The sequence below is a fragment of the Hemiscyllium ocellatum genome, chromosome 30 (genome assembly GCF_020745735.1).
Source record: "Hemiscyllium ocellatum isolate sHemOce1 chromosome 30, sHemOce1.pat.X.cur, whole genome shotgun sequence".
Taxonomy (NCBI): Eukaryota; Metazoa; Chordata; class Chondrichthyes; order Orectolobiformes; family Hemiscylliidae; genus Hemiscyllium; species Hemiscyllium ocellatum.
Genome location: NC_083430.1, coordinates 20,798,527 through 20,815,467, shown reverse-complemented (window position 1 = coordinate 20,815,467; position 16,941 = coordinate 20,798,527). Strand labels below are relative to the sequence as shown.

Here is a 16,941-nt window from a genome sequence, read left to right as displayed (position 1 = left end):
GGCATGGCTGGATTTGTCATGAGCACATTGGCCAAGAAATATTGGGCTGAATTTTACCAGAAGTGTCAATTTCGGGATGTTCCATGAAGGTTTCTTTCCTGTGAGGTTGAGTGAGTTATCCCTTGCAATTTTACACTGCTGGCTTCATTATGTATGCACCATGTGTCTGTGACACTGTGACATTTTTCAAATCAACAGAACAATGAGAAAGATATAATAGAAGTTTCGTCAAAGAACAACAATTGCAATATCTGATTGGATTAGTGTTCTCACAAAACACAATGCATCATAGAGGTTTCCTGAAGTAGACCACTGAAGATTCGATCTTGCAGTTTTTTTCACTCTGGTAGGGGAAAAAAATTGTTAATAAATAATTAATAATTCTGCCAAGTCCAGCTATTGAATATGGTGGTCGCCGTGATTCAGTGTCAGTATTTTCTCATCCAAGGTGTTGTCTTCATAATTGGACATAGGTTTGAGGCATTGTCCTACCTGTAAGAAAGACAGAAATCTTATTACTCTATATTGTCAAAGAATAGAGGAGCCCTCTTGGTATCTGGCCAATATATACCCATTATTTTGTACTGGCCGGGGGTAGAAGTAATCACTACCACTGGGATCTTCGGGGCTTTTAGATATTGTCATCATTTTTAAAACACATCTGTCCACCCTTCCATTCAATCATAAAAAAACAAGGGCAAGATTAAACCGGTGAGCCCTTTGAGCCTGCTCTGCTCTTTAATATAGTCATGGCTGATCATCCAACTCAGTCCCCAATAGTTGCCAGTCACCTGTTGCCAACTATTTACATGTAGAGGGAGGGAAATGAAAAGGAGAAACTTCTGATGGCATGTAGATGACATTGACGACATTGTATTGTGAATAGAAACTCACACTCACTTTACATCATCATTAGAGAGTCATTTGATTGATTCCAGAAGTGAAGGGTTTGTCTTATAAAGAGAGATTGAGCAGTTTAGGCCTGTGCTCGACAGAGTCTAGCAGAATGAGGGGGTGATCTAATTGTGTTTAGGAAGATGCTAAAGGGGATTGACAGTAGATGAAAGCAGTTGGAGAAAGGATGTGTCCTCTTTTGGGTAATCTCAAATGAGAGGTCATAGGTTTCAGATAAAGGATAGCAATTTGAAATAAAGTTGAGGAGAAATTACTTCTCTCAAAGAGTTGTGACTCTGTGAAATTTGGTTCCCTAGAGTGTGCTGGGACACTGAGTAAATTTAAGGAGGCAATAGACAGATTTTTAAATAATAATGGGTTGAAGAATTATGGGGAGCAGGCAGGAAAATGGAGTTGAGGTAAAGGTGAGATCAGCCATGATTGTATTGATTGGTGGAGGAGGCTTGAGGAGCTGAATGGCCTATTCCTGTTCCTGATTCTCATGTTCTTACCACCCATCTGTCTGATTGTCCCAGTTACAGCAGCTACAAGAGCCAAGACATACAGGCTTCATGTTCTTAGCACCATAATGTGTTGGAACTTCCTATGTCTGAGGGAGCACTACTCCTCCCCTAACACACAGCATAGCGCAACATATTAAAGTATTACCAATTCAAGTACATGGATGGCATTGCCTGGGCCCACACTTACTGCCCATCCTTAATTGCCCTTGAGATCTTGTCATTGCTCAGGCTAATATGTGTGATCAACTTGGAAAGTCAGTCCAAAATGGTGAGTGATTAGACTCCTGACTAATCTTGGTGCACTCCTGACTGATTTACCATGAATCCCCTGTCTAGCTGTGCTTGTCATGCAGGACTGACTGTGGCCCATTCCCCAGACTGTAATGAAATGAACACCCCAATCCTATCTGTCTCAAGTGCCCATTTAGCTGTTGGAACGATATCAGATAATGCTTTTCATTTATTGTGCAGATTTAACCTGAATTACAATTCCATTTGAGTTGCCTGAGGCTTATTCCCCTTAGATCTTGAGACATGGTCACTTGGTTGAAGTAGATTGCAGTGTGTTTGCCATTTAATTTTCTGGCTCAGGCTATCAGTGTGACATTGACACAGCACAGTGCTGCACAGCACATGTCCATGATTAATCACTGCTGACAGCCATGAAAGCTGCTGGGCTTTGTGTCTGCTCTAAGAAGCAGACCAAGATGGAAAGACTATGAGGCTATATGTTCTGAATGAAACAATAATGTGCGAAAAAAAAAGGGCAAAGCAAGTCAGAGTTGCTGCAAGTATCCAAATAGGAGAGAGTGAATGAATGCCATAAGTGAAAGCAGGGAGTCTTGAGATGGATCCTGCTCCCATCTCTCAGATGGATGCCTGTTCCTGTGCACAAAGTGGACTGGCAGCAACCTTTGCAAAGCAAGGTGTCAATTCCTTTCAAGGCACAGCATTGAAGTGGAAAACTGTATTCAAAGTGAGTCAAACTAATGCCTTGATGTGATGAGGCCTGGGCATCTCTGATGGTATCCTCCATTGATGGGGGTACAAGTGTTGCTGCCATTGAATATGCCCTGAGATGTAGGGCAGCATGGTGGCTCAGTGGTTAGTGCTGCTGCTTCACAGCACGAGAGACCTGGGCTTGATTCCACCCTCGAGTGATTGTTTATGTAGAGTTTGCACATTCTCCCTGCGCATGTGTGGGTTTCCTCCCACAGTTCAAAGATGTGCAGGTTAGGTGGATTGGCCATGGGAAATGCAGGGTTACAGGGATGGGGTGGGTTTGGGCGGGATATTCTTCAGAGGGTTAGTGTGGACTCAATGGGCCGAATAATCTGCTTCCACACTGTAGGGAATTCTATACCGGGGATTGCTGCTCAAGATGAAGAAGCAAATTGAGAGCTGGGACTGCTAGTCAACAGCTGACTTTGATATTGAAAATCGTCATTGTCTAGTTTTTCTCCATTGCTTGGGAGAATTACAAATGAGGCAAGAATAGATAATAATGAAAAACGAATATGGGCAAATTGATTTCTTGTTACTCCATGGTAGGATTCTGGTCATGCTGTTTGAACCTTGTATCCAAAATCAGACGTTATTTTTCCCAATGTCAAGGATCTTGATTTCCTAATGACTTGGAGACGCTGGTGTTTGGACTGGGGTGTTCAAAAATCACACAACACCAGGTTGGTGTCCAACAGGTTTATTTGGCAGCACTAGCTTTCGGAGCGCCGCTCCTTCATCTGATGTCATGTCATTTTTAGCTTTGATTTTCTAATCTCACCATATTTTCCCAACTGACTGACCATTGCCTCTATCCTTCAGCTGCCTTCTCATTCTTGGCCACTGATGTGCAAATCCAGAAAATCAGGAAAAGGACTGAATTATATTGATCTATGATAGGACTGTGCCGTGTAATTACTAGCAGTTGTCTCTTAGTGGAAAAAAAATCAATGATTAATTTCAAAATTTGTCCTTCAACTTGCCACTGGAATACAAACACCAGTAAACTGCAGTGCAGTGAATGGCTTTTTAAAGTTGTTACCTGTGCAATGACTTTGCGACACTAGCTTTTGTCTATGTGAACATAATTTACAAAACCCTGAAATACTGACCCCAGTTTACTCATAACTTTAATAGCAGCCCAGTTTCAAATACTGGCTGGCTCATTATATAGTTATAATGAGTAAGACATATATATATATATCTTGGTCTTTAATGCAGCATACACAAAATATTGCAACACAAAGCTTCGAAAAAGATTGGCATCTTTAATAAATTAAATCATTTTCGAGTACAGTAAACAAAGGAAGAATGCACCATTGAAAGGGATTTCTTTTAGCTCAGATTCAGTTCCTGTTACAAGTTGGAACAAGCTGTTTGCAGCCTTTCCCTGCAAGCCATCATATTTCAGTGAAATAAGCCTCTGTGAAATGAAAACTTTATCAATCATTATGCTCTTATTATTTTGCTCAGTTGACTACAGTAAGTTTGCATGCTAATTCCCCGAGAGAGTGCCCCTTTTAATGTGCAAAAATACCACTATTTTTGATTGATGCCATTCATATGGGGAAACAAATTGCCCAAAGAATATACGGCCAGTATTTGTTGTGGGCAATTGAAGAAGAATAGAGCATTCCTATTCACACTGCAATGACTTTGCTTCAGTAAAAAGTTAATCTTTTTTTTCTAAAGAACAAATCTCAGTAAAAGCTCAAAAATCAGGAAGTTGGCACCAGAATAATATTCAATGGAGTTGGTTTATTGTAACTTCGGAAGTCTTTGCCGTATTCTTCAGGCAATCCACTTCATACTGGAATATAAGACACTAGATTTGAGCTGATTTATTCCCCTCAATACAATGAATATCTGTGCTAAAAGGGACTACATTACTACCTTTGGTGCAAGTTATGCATACATTATAACATATGGATGTTAAAGGTACAAGATACAAATTTCCAATTTTTTGTGCCACGTAGTTAACCATTATGTGTCATCACAGTCAATAAAGCACTATTGAGAATCTGTAATCAAGGAATGTTTAATTGATTAAATATATTCAAAAGTTCTGACTGAGTTATGTGATATTGCATTCAATAAATGATGGAATAAAATGTAAAACCAAGTATTACTGATCCATACTATTTACAATGCGTTATTTCATCACTTGTATTAGTATTTGAAAGTAATGCTGAAGAATCCCAAGCATTTTGAATGCATAAATACAAATATAAAGCATTGAAGTAGTTAAAAAAAATTACAGCATGGAAACAAGTCCCTGTCAGCAATTACCCTCCACACAAGTAAGTCGTTCTATTTACTGAATGCGATATATTAGTTTGTTCACCCTGTTTCCGTATTTCTGAATTCTTTTTCCATCATCCACCTACTTAAGTTAATCTTTAATTTTGGCACGAACAAAAATCTTGGATATTAACTCACTACTTAAGAATTTCTCTGTTTTCTGTTCCAAACCACTTGAATTTTATCCTGTGTCTATGGTCGCATGTTCTTGAGCCCATAATTACCGCAAATAATCTGATTCTCTCTTTCTCCATGCATTCATGACACAAAGTATTGCTGTTTATAGCACCACACTGTTCTAAAGATTTGGTAAATAAATATGCCCAGCTGTCCAACTAGTGCTAAACATTCTGTTCAGTGCTGACTTGTTTAATCTTAATGGAAGGTGTTTACTGACAGAAGACAGAGCGAGATACAACAATTGACTTTAATTCAATGTTTCACTCCAAAGTCCTATGAAAAGGAGTGAGTAATTGCTCAGATGGTAAATCAGTTGCAAACCTAGATCAAGAAAAATACAACTGTTTTTGATTTATAAGTAGCATCACATGCTTTCAATTTGCAGTGTCAAATAACACCAAGAGCTGGAAACCATTTGGCACAGTAAAAGAATTCTAAAATTTGCCATTGGATTCAGATGGAAACAATAACACAACCAGCTGCTGAAGGGCTACCTCGCAAAGCTTTAGGAAGCTGGAATGGGGGGGGGGGGGGGGGTGCAGTCGGTGGAGTTAGTATTCAGTCCATGTTAATATATTAAAACATCAATGAAAGAACTTGTAGCAGTGAAATGTTCAGGGAGTGCTTCTAACAATCAGGAGTGCTGCGAAAAACTTGGGTAATCTCAGTTTTACAGAATTATGTTGTGAAAGCTGTGTTAACGATGCGGTTCTTGGTCTTGATATGCCATCTATGATTTTCCAAGGTGTGGCATTATGAAGAAGCACTGAAGAATTACTGTGTGACAAATTCTGAGTTTAATATCATGTCTGATATCACAATATGGAAAATGTTTATCGAGCCTGTGGATTTGGTGTTGTGCCTCTTCAACACCATTTGCTTTTTGAGATAGAAAATTTCCAAGATATGGGAAGTGAGGATAGATTTTCCTGCACATCCCCAACAATCTTATTTGAAGTTGTTGGATATGAGGAGTATTGGTAGTGGACTTTGGTCTTCCAGTAGTTTCATGCTATTGTAGAATTTGGCGAATACATAAACAAGCTGTTGAAGTTGTCCTTCAGGGTGAGAACTAACTTGAACATCACCAATTGCCAATGTGGTATCTCAGCTTTGACTTTAGTTATTAATGCCAAAGAGCTTACCATCAGTGCAACTCACTGTCAACAGATGTTGGGGAAGCCTATCAGACATGAGCTGTAGCATTACGGCATTAAAAATCATGAAAAGCATTGATGGCAAGTCCTTTTTGGTGCCTATTTTGACAGGAATAATTGCTCGTTAGTGGAGACATTGCACAGTACTGTTATAGCATGCTATCATGAAGGAGACAGATTGTGTTTGTGAACTCCAAGTGTCTGACCTGCTTGTGTAGCCATATCATTTATGTGACTGGTTCAGGCGAGTTTCTAGTCCATGCCGACTCCCCAAGGATGTTAGTGAAGAGATCAGAGGTGATTTTGGGTGCCATGGGCATGTTGGTTAGATTTTTAGATACTTCCTTGGTGGAGGTGGTCGTTGCTTTGTTTTTCTCTCTTAGTTTGATGATGTAATTGCTTCAATGGTCTCCACTGCTAACTCTGTCCTGTAAACTTTACACTTAATTGAAAAGATTTTGCATGATCTTCCGTCTTACTCTCCTTAACATTCTATAGTTTTATTTATGAATCTTTTTATTGGAATCCTTAACAGCTATCATGGATCGACTGATGAAACCAAAATAAGGCCAGATTGAATTTAATCTGACGTCAAGTAATATCACTGTACCTGCAAATTGGATATTGTGCTCAATGACACAGGAAGTCCTTGAACCAGAGACTGGATAATGTGAAGACCTTCTATAAGTGACTTAAAGCTTAATAGAGAAGCTTTATCATCATACAAAATGGGGCCAGCTCAAGGATTGCTTGTTGAGTCTAAGTATTCATTAGATGGAGAAAAATACTTTGCAAGAAGTTCTGCACATAATTAGTTCAGTACATTCAAATGGAAATAACTTTTGACTTGGAAATTTCAGGACTTCAAATGAATGACAACATTTGGACTTTGATTTCCAGCAAATGACTTATCTTCTGAACTGAAGTTTGCACTGGATGGCTTTTCAAATAAGGCAGTTGAGGCCCTTGTGGATTGACTTGTGCGCTTTCGACTGCCTGAGGAACAGCAACTGGACACAATTCTCTTACTTACAAGGTATGTAAACTCACAGACATTTATAAGAACGCACAAGGCTGCAGTAACAACCATAAAAATGGTGAAGATGGTCTTCTCAGTGGGTCTGGCTATGAAGCAATCCACAGTGTTCGGGCAAGGGGGTAGTTCGCATTTAACAAGGCGAGGCAATTCAAAATCTTTATAGATGGTGTAAAGAATGTACAGAAACCCACTATCAATCCCTGCTTTAAAGACAAGGCTGATAACGTAAGTCCACCACAGTCCTCCTATCTTTTTCCCTGTGTCACCGTAAAGAGTGTGACAAGTCTCCCCATTTTTCAGCTTGTTCTTCCTCTCCCTTTCTTCTCTGTAAGCGACATGCATGACCACCAGCAGGGATGGAGTGGAGACAAAGATGAGCTGCAGAGCCCACAGTCGGATGTGGGAGACGGGGAAGTAGTAATCGAAGCAGACATTTTCACAACCAGGTTGCTTGACGTTGCATTCAAAGTCTTTTTGGTCATCTCCCCAAACTCTTTCTGCCGCCACCACATAAACCAAGACTCGGAAGAGGAAGAGGACGGACAACCATATACGGCCAAATCCTGTGGAATATTTATTCACCCCACTGAGCAGGCCTTGAAGGAAAGCCCAATTCATTGTGTCAGAAAGTTCACAATTTTATACCTGAAAGGAAGCAAGGCATAATCAAATATTAATGGATACATACCAACTTTAAAACCATTGCAGATAGAAAGACAGCAAATTAGTTAATTTTAAAACTTGGTAATGCTTCAGCAAAGTTGCATTCTGTAGAAGACTAATCTATTTACTGTTTCCCATGGAGTGTGTTAATTCATGTATGTGAAGGGAAAGCAATTATAAGGCAGCTGGCTTCCCAGTGTTGCCCTGATAAGAATTTGATTGACAAATCTCTTAGAGCAGCATAGTAGTATTAACTTGAATTTTAAAAAGCTTTTCTTCACTCAGACTCTTTATCTCTCCTTTTGAAGGGGTACACATGAAAAGGTTCCTGTTTTTGTATGTCACTAATGTTTCCAATGGTTTGGTGCTTTTCAGAGGCAGCTATTACACTGGTGTTTTATTACAGCAAGAGACTCCTAATTTCTGACATTAATTGGGAGACAGATTCAATCAAAATCAAATTGAAGTTTGTAATTAGGTGAAGATGTACAAAGGAACTCTCAGAAGACTGGCAGAGTGACTGGCCACCCATTAAACATCTGGGAGAAAGTGAGGACTGCAGATGCTGGAGATCAGAGTCAAAAAATGTGGTGTTGGAAAAGCACAGTCAGTAAGGCAGCATCAGACGAGCGGGAGAGTCGACATTTCAAGCATAAGCATCAGGAAGATGTTAAACAGATTGTTAGATATGCTGAAAACGTCGACTCTCCTGCTCCTCAGATGCTGCCTGACTGGCTGTATTTTTCCAGCACCACACTTTTTGACACCCATTAAACACACCACCCTGGTTTTGACATGTCAAAGAAAAAAAATCTATCTGAAGGGCTGAGGAGTGATCTTATAGGAGGTTTATAAAATCATGAGGGACATGGATAGGATGACTAGACAAAGTCTTTTCCCTGAGGTGCAGCAGTCCAGAACTAGAGGGCATAGGTTTAGGGTGAGAGGAAAGATATAAAAGAGACCTAAGGGGCAACTTTTTCATGCAGAGGTTGGTACGTGTATGGAATGAGCTGCCAGGGGAAGTGGTGGAGGCTGGTACAATTGCAACATTTAAGAGGCATTTGGATGTGTATATGAATAGGAAGGGTTTGGAGGGATATGGCCCAGGTGCTGGCAGGTGGGACTAGATTGGTTTGGGATATCTGGTCGGCCTGGACGAGTTGGACCGAAGGATCTGTTTCCATGCTGTACATCTCTAAGGCTATGACTGTAAGTGCCCAGAAATAGATGTTTAAAATCAACTTGTTTAGATGTATCATGACACACTTTTGGAGCTAGTGGGACATGAGCTCAGGGCTTCTGGCTCAAAAACAGGGATATTACCACTGCACCACAAGAGTCCCTAAGTGCCTATAAATATGCTGCCTTTAAATTCAGCTCAGAACTAGCCACAGAAGGGTGGGAACATTGCAAATAGAAGAAGTTTATGATATATTCACACACAAAAGCTTTGTGTCTTGATGGATAAACCATGACTAAAGATATTACAAGGCAGCTATAGAGCACAACATTTGGTTGTACTGGGATTTACAAGGTCTGTGATAACACAAAGACTCTTTTTTAAACTGATATTTCATTCCAATTGTAATGTGGGTTGGTAGTGGTTAGCACTACTGCCTCACAAAGCCATGGACCCAGATTTGATTCCAGCCTTGGTTCTGTGTGGAGTTTGCACATTCTCCCTGTGTCTGCATGGGTTTCCTCCCACATTTTGGAGGATTGGCTGTGCTAAGTTGTCCAAGGTTTAGTTGTAGGTTAGTTGGATTAGCCATGGAAAATGCAGGGTATGGGGTTGGATTTAGATGGGATGCTCTTTGGAAGGTTGGTGTTAATGTGCTGGGTCAAATGGCCTGTTTCCAAACTGTAAGGAATCTATGATTATTGCCTAGGTGGGATCTGGAAGAAAATTTTCAAAGTTATGTCTCTACCTATATTTGTGAAATGAATAATGAACAGATCCAAAGATTAAATAGAATCATACATTTTAGAGACATGTGGAGGAGCAGGTAAATAGACCAAAGTACTATTGTTAATGTTATTTACACACAGCGTCGTAAAGACTGAATTAGTCTTTTTGAGGGATGAGTTTGGTAAACAAATTGCAGCTATATTGTTTAGACTTTCACAAGTTTAAGATCATATACTACAGAATACATTATTTTCCATGAAGAAATGCAAAGGAATGAGTGATGATTTAACAATGCAGAATTACTAAAGTGAAAAAGCAATTTTGGAGCAGGAATATTTTGTGGAATTGTCGATGTGTAACCAATGATTTCCTCTCCATTAAGGTTCAATACACAAAAAATTATTGCCTGCTTTCCTGACATTTCCCAAAGTGGATTTCCTGGGACCGCTGCTCCCTGTTGGGAGCATTTGATTACAGAATCCGGTCTTAAATGCCACAAAGTACTTTGGTCGAATTGGATATGATTTCCAGGAACTAAATGACGAATGAAGTGGCACTATCATTAGTATTGTAGCATCTCCATCAATAGCTGTAGCCGGATTTTGACTTCTAATAATGTAAAACAAGCAATGGTAAATCGGTAACCCAAGTTCCATCTCTTCTGATTTTGAATTCCATTAGCTTCGGAGCCCAGGCTTACCTTAATGAGTAAGTCATATATCTCGATTTGCACATGGGGTAACAGTATAGTCACAATAAATGCTGAAAGGCATTTCACTGAACACCAACAAAAGACTTTGAACTTATCTTGGACTGAGATAGTATGGTCTACCTCATTAATCTGCTGGAATTGTTTAAGGAATAATTACATTTTTAGGGAGTCTGTCCAGTAATAGGAATACTTGGAATTTCAGGAATTACTTAAAATTCTAAATGCAATTATTGAAAAGAAAATTAATTCCGAGGAGTTATGGCATTTTATTTCTTTTCAAAATTGACTTTACCATAGGAAGCAGAAAGCCCTGTTCAAAAAAAATGTAAAAATATCTGGCTGAAAGCACCGATTAATGGAGTTTATGAGGAGATTGTGCTGAGTTGGATAAAGAACAAAGCACTTGGAAAATATTACTTAAGAGGAAATGTAATCATCAGAATGACTTGTAATTTGCTTCTGGTGTGGCCTTGATTCCTACATTAATATTGATTTTTTAAATCAAAATGTAAGCAATAGTTAACAGTATCAATAAGGACTGACGTGCTGTTAGACTTGCCCCACATTGCCTATGAACCTTGGGGTGGAATCTTGTTGAAGTATGAGGGTGGGGTGGGGTCTAGGCAGAGAACCAGTAAGAGACTCAGGCTACCTCTTTTTAGCAAGGCCTGGGGAACTACATGACAATTGGGTAGTGAAGAGGTCACTTCCAGGCTTTACCTGGAATCAAGACCCTGGGGGCAAAGGTCTTGCCTTCCAATTGAAGCCTATTGTTGACTGGCAATATTGCTGCTGGAAAGATAGGCACTAGACTAAGATTGCAGAATTATCTAGGCCACAGCTAAAAAACGCGATGGTAGAGGTGAGGTTTGGGGAGATGGGATGGTGGGGAGGCTGTGTGGGTCACAGGAAAAAGGGATGGATGGGATTCAACAGCATAACAGTGGCTTTCAAGGTTCCTCTCAATTCAGAGCCAAGTATCTCAGCTGAGATTCCCTCCCGCAGACTCTCATTACCACCAGCACTGGGAGTGACAAATTGGTGCCAGTTTTAACAAGAATACACACATCAGGTGAATACTAGAGCTGAGGAATGGGGCCCTTCATCAATTCAGTATCTGGCCACTTAAATGGCTCAATTGGTAGTAGGATAGGAATTTAACCAATGGTGCAATGAGGTGGAGGAGCCAATGTTGGACTGGGGTGGACAAAGATAAAAATCACACAACACCAAGTTATAGCCCAAAAGGTTTATTTGGGAGCACTAGCTTTCAGAGCACTGCTCCTTCATCAGGTGTTTGTGGACTAGAAGATTATAAGACACAGAATTTATAGCAAAAGATTACAGTGTCATACAGTGATATTTCAACAAAAGTGAATTGTTAAGGCATTTAGAATGCAGGTTTTGGTTCATTAATATGTAAATCCCAGAACTTCTTTTTAGTCACCTTCCTGAGATAAATTAAGGTTTTATAACAAAAGGTGACATCTCAGCTCAGACAATACATTAAAGGTGTGAGGTCAGACACTGTCTGTATCCCAATCTTGAGTCAGACTGGTTCTATTTCTAAAGTGGAATTTACAAAGTATTACATGTATTGACTAGCATCAATGACAGTGTGCAGATGGTGCACTTTTGACCAAAATAGAATGTATCTGCAAATACAAATTCACCCAATAGACTCGCAAGTGTGTGTGCATGCAGGAGAGATGGTGCATGGCTGTTCCCCACTTGTGTTAAATTATTGGTGATGAGAAGTGGCATTGTGTGGATACCCCATCATCCTGTCTAATTACATGCCCTTTCCATCTCAAAGCTCACCGTCAGAGAGACCAAATGATTGTAATCTTTGTCTCAATCCATTTTACCCTCGGAGATTCAGGATTTCATTTTTAAAATCCTCCATTTAGCATTTTATTTTGTTTAGAAAAGAGAAGGCAATAGAGTCAGTTGTTTGGAATCTTTAGGATCATAAAGAAGTTTGATTATGCAGACATAGAGGAATCATTTTCTCTTTGGGGCATAAATTTAAGGTGAAAACAATGACTGCAGATGCTGGAAACCAGATTCTGGATCAGTGGTGCTGGAAGAGCACAGCAGTTCAGGCAGCATCCAACGAGCAGCAAAATCGACGTTTCGGGCAAAAGCCCTTCATCAGGAATAAATTTAAGATAATCACTAATAAATCCAATCAGCAATTTCAAAGCAATAAATTTATTAATCTAGATGCTTAGACTGTGGAACAGATTATAATACAATGTGGTTAAGGTGAACAGAATAGGTACATGTATGATACAGAGTGAGGCCATTTGGCCATTGTAGTTGAGCCACTTGAAAACCCCAGAATACAAGACCAAGGATATACTGCTGTAGCTGTATAAGGCTCTGGCCAGACCGCATTTTGAGTTTGTTGAACCAGTTTCTAAAGAAGGGGTCCAGAAGTGGTTGACCAGAATGATCCCAGGGCTGACAGGCTTTTCATATGAGGAGCAGTTGAGAATTCTGGGTCTGTACTCAATAGAGTTCAGAAAAATCAAGGGGGATCTCACTGAAACTTACAGAATATGAGAAGCCTGGATAGAGAAGATGTTTCCAAGAGAAGGAGAGACTAGGACCTGAGGGTATAGCCTCAAAGTGAAGGGGTGACGTTTTAGAAGTGAAATGAGGAAGAATTTCTTCAGCTAAAGATGGTTAATCATTGACTTGGCCTCCACAGCCTTCTGCAGCAATGTGTATACTTAGGAGAAAGGCAGATAGGTTGTGGATTGATAAGGGCATCAAGGGCTATGGGAAAAGGCAGAAGAATGGTGTTGAGAAGCACATTAGCTGTGATCAAATGACAAAGACTTGATTCAAGTGGCCTGATTCTGCTCCCTTATCTAATGGTCTTACGAAAATATAGTCAGTTCTGATATAACATCAGTTGTTGTGTGATCTCGTGTTATGAGAAAATTGCGCAATAGCTATGCCATTTAAACAAATGGGGCCAGAATCACGTTATAGCCAATAAAGGTAACGAAAGTTCACATTCTGTGAATAATAGTTTAAATTCTCTCATCGCATTAAAACCAATTTTATTGAAGAAACATATATTATAGCAAATCCGACTATTATCTAGCCTAATCACACTTTCCAGCTCCTAGTTGGTCCATAGTGAAACAACTCCACAAAGGCCGGAGTCCTGACACCAAGTCACTGTTTATTTACACATGGGAAGTCCTCAACACTGATCCAGCTTCCTCAGAGACAACTCAGAGTGTGTCTGACAACCTTGTTTATATCTGTCAGTGGGGGATCTCTGATGAGTTCCCAATCAGAGATTTCTATGAGGTCCACCTGGTGATGTCATTACAATCACTGCAATTTGATCTGTAGGTTAAGTATCAAGTTTTTTTAAACATATGACCAGTGTGCATTTGTGTTCAGGGATTCATTCAATTTGAAAATAAATCAGCATTGTCTCGGATGGTTAAATTGTTGTGATTGTTTGAAATTTGGCACACTTTGATTTGGCTTGAAGCGTCTGAAAAAGGGTCACCAGATTCATAGTATTAACTGCATTTTCTCTCCACAGATGATGCCAGACCTGCTGAGTTTCTGCAGCAATTTCTGTTCTTGTTTCAATTTTCCAGCCTATGCAGTTCTTTGTTTTGTTTAGTCCTGATATGCAACCTGGTCCAGTCCATGAGCTGAGTGCCTGTCTTGCATGCACATTGCAATGAAAAGTGTTGGTACACTCCAAAGTGCAACTATCTGTAGGTCCAAGATGTGTCATAAGAATAAGTTGAGGTTTGTACATATCCAATACTAATGTCTGTGGGCATGGCATAAATTTAAGGTCACTCCCCATGGAGCACCCCCTGAGATGTTGGCATCCAAGGAGATGGTCTGGAGGATCAAATAGCTGGAGTCACCAGGTACTCACACTGACTTTCATGTTTGGAACTCTTGGTGTCTAGTTTCTATCCAATATCTGGTAGAATAGCAACCTGCATGTTAATGAGGTGAACTTCAATGGTTGGAAAGGTGATAACGAGCAATAAGCCTTGTTCATAGCCCACAAGCGAGAAACTCATCCCACCATTGGGAAGTCTGTTGGAAAATGCAATTTCATCTTCCAGATGTTGGGAAAGGCTGGACATCTCTCACAGTTCGCCCAGATTTCTTGCCATAGTCCACATTGCTGAGGGATTGAGAAAATTCTGCCTCTGATGTTTCTACCCTTACATTTCTCCTCTCTATTACAAAAGAACAGAAGTAGGCCATTCAGCCTCGCAAGCCTGTTCCACCATTCAATAAATCATGACTGTCCCGCGACCTCCCTATGTCCACCCTTGACCAATATCCCTTTGCTGAACAAAAATGTAGTTATTAAAAACAAAAACAAAACACTGCAGATGCTGGAAATATGAAAAAAAATTGAGATTGCTGGAGAAACTCAGCAGGTCTGACAGCATCTGTGGAGACAGAAGCAAAGTGAACATTTGGGATCCAGTTACCCTTCTGCAGATCTGAAGAATGGTCACAGGGCCAAAAATGTTGATTCTACCAAGTCGCTTAACATCAGTGCATCCTAACATCTCTTCCAAACAAACAGTTTGGTCCTAATTCTCAGACTATGCCCACTGGTTTTAAATCCCTAGCCAGAGGAAATAATTTATCCTTATCTACCTGGTCTCTACCTGTTAATATGTTGAATAACTTAATCAGATCACCTCTTAACTTTTTACATTCTAGAGAAAACAGGCCTAATTTGTATAATCTTTCCTAATAACTTAATCCCTGACGTCCAGGTGTCATTCTTTGAACATATGTTGCGCTTCCTCTCAGGTCAAATATCCTTCCTAAAGTGTGGAGCCCAGACCTGCTCATAAATTCCAAGGGTTTTGTATAACTGCAGCATCACTTCTGCATCCTTATACTCCAATCCTTCTAAATACAAAGGCTAACATTCATTTACTTTCACAATTATTTTCTGTGCCTATTTGTGACATTTTACAGATCTATGCATGTGAAACACCAAGTCTCTTTGGACATCCACTCTATTTAAATTCTTACCATCTAGAAAGCACCATGATCTACCTTTTATCAGTCCAAAATGTGTAACCTCTCACTTGCTTGCATTGAAGTCCATAGTTTGCCCATTTCACTTAGTCTATCAATATCCTTTTGTAATTTTATGTTATCATTGCCTACACTGTCACCTATTTTTGTGTCATCACAAATGACCATTTAATGCACATTTTTAATCCTAGTTCTTTTTCAGAGTAGATGCTCTTGTATTGTATCGTATTTGCCACATATCTGACCATTTCCTGAGGTCATGCATGCCTTCTGACAGACAGTCTCCCCAGTTCTGCCTCACAGTTTGCTGTACCCTCTGCAAACTGCAAAGCAAGATTCACTTGAAGTACATTTTTTAAAAAACACATCTGACGGCCTTCGGCAAAATCTAACCAAAATCAGTTCCTGTTGTGCCTGTAGAAAAAATTAGTCAGAGCTGCAGGCAGAATAAAAGGAAAGACCATAAATGTGTTGGCACATGATGACACCAGGGTTACTCAGCTGAGAAATCTCCTCAACCAGTCATTGTTGATATCCGAATACGGATCAATTATTAAGATAGAACAAAACTTTTATACAATTTCAAGGGTAACGCATTTAACAGGATGCCAGGTTCAATCAGAAGAATTGTATTATTGTCAATCAATTAGTTTTATAAATGAGAGGTGGTCTCCATATATGCAAACCACATTCATTTTCTAATGGGGCTAATGATTTAAATTCTCTAGTTCTTATTGCACAAGCATCATATACAGCCAAATATGCATTAGCTTTTCTTACTTACATATATGACCTTTCAAATGCATTTGATATGATTATTTGGAAAGGAACAAATACAGAAGCAAACCCTGCTGTTATGACATGCTCTGTTCACAGACTACATTTTTTGAATTTAAATGCTGAGTGCTGAATCAACATATCACTCATGTACCCTCATTTAAACAAATAATTAAATTTAGATAGACTGTACTATTTTTGATTAAGAACAGTATAACCACAAACTGCTTCAGCTTTTTAGCAAAAAGACTAATCCACAAATCCGAGTTGTGAAATCTCATATTTCAGCATTTGCTTTGTGGACTCTTGTATAGTTAGTTTGAAACATTTAAAATGTAATTTGACATTGAGGAAAAACATACCTGCAAGAAGTAGCACACGTCGTGCTCCAACAGTTCAACTTTGAGAGTCTGTCAAACTTCGATTTTATGTGGCTGTGTGTAATACCTCCTTCTGAGGAGGGATCAGTTTAGTTTGCGTTGTCCTGACTCAGTTCTGGGTGGGGCAACCTTTGAGCATGACAGCACAGCCATGTGGAAATAAAAAGCAGAGAGAAAGTTAGAATTCCATGACTATAACTGCAGTTGAAACTGAAGAGGAAATACTTTAATTAAATCACAGCCGTTCCCCTTTCCAGAGAAGATACTACTCAGCTGCTATCCAATATTAGCCAATCTCCTCGTTGTTTTGGGCTAGCAAAAGGTGAGAGATAATTT

General features: G+C 39.6%; 1 protein-coding gene across 1 annotated transcript; it reads right to left on the bottom strand.

The window, feature by feature from the left end:
* Positions 1-3,668: 3,668 nt before the first annotated feature.
* LOC132829801 (gap junction beta-4 protein-like) lies at positions 3,669-16,666 on the bottom strand. Its single transcript, XM_060847164.1, has 2 exons — positions 16,588-16,666; positions 3,669-7,742 (listed from the first exon to the last, which is right to left on the bottom strand). Exon 2 carries the CDS (start codon positions 7,713-7,715, stop codon positions 6,915-6,917), a length of 801 nt encoding a protein of 266 aa, XP_060703147.1. The 5' UTR covers positions 7,716-7,742; positions 16,588-16,666; the 3' UTR covers positions 3,669-6,914.
* Between the last annotated feature and the right edge of the window lie 275 nt (positions 16,667-16,941).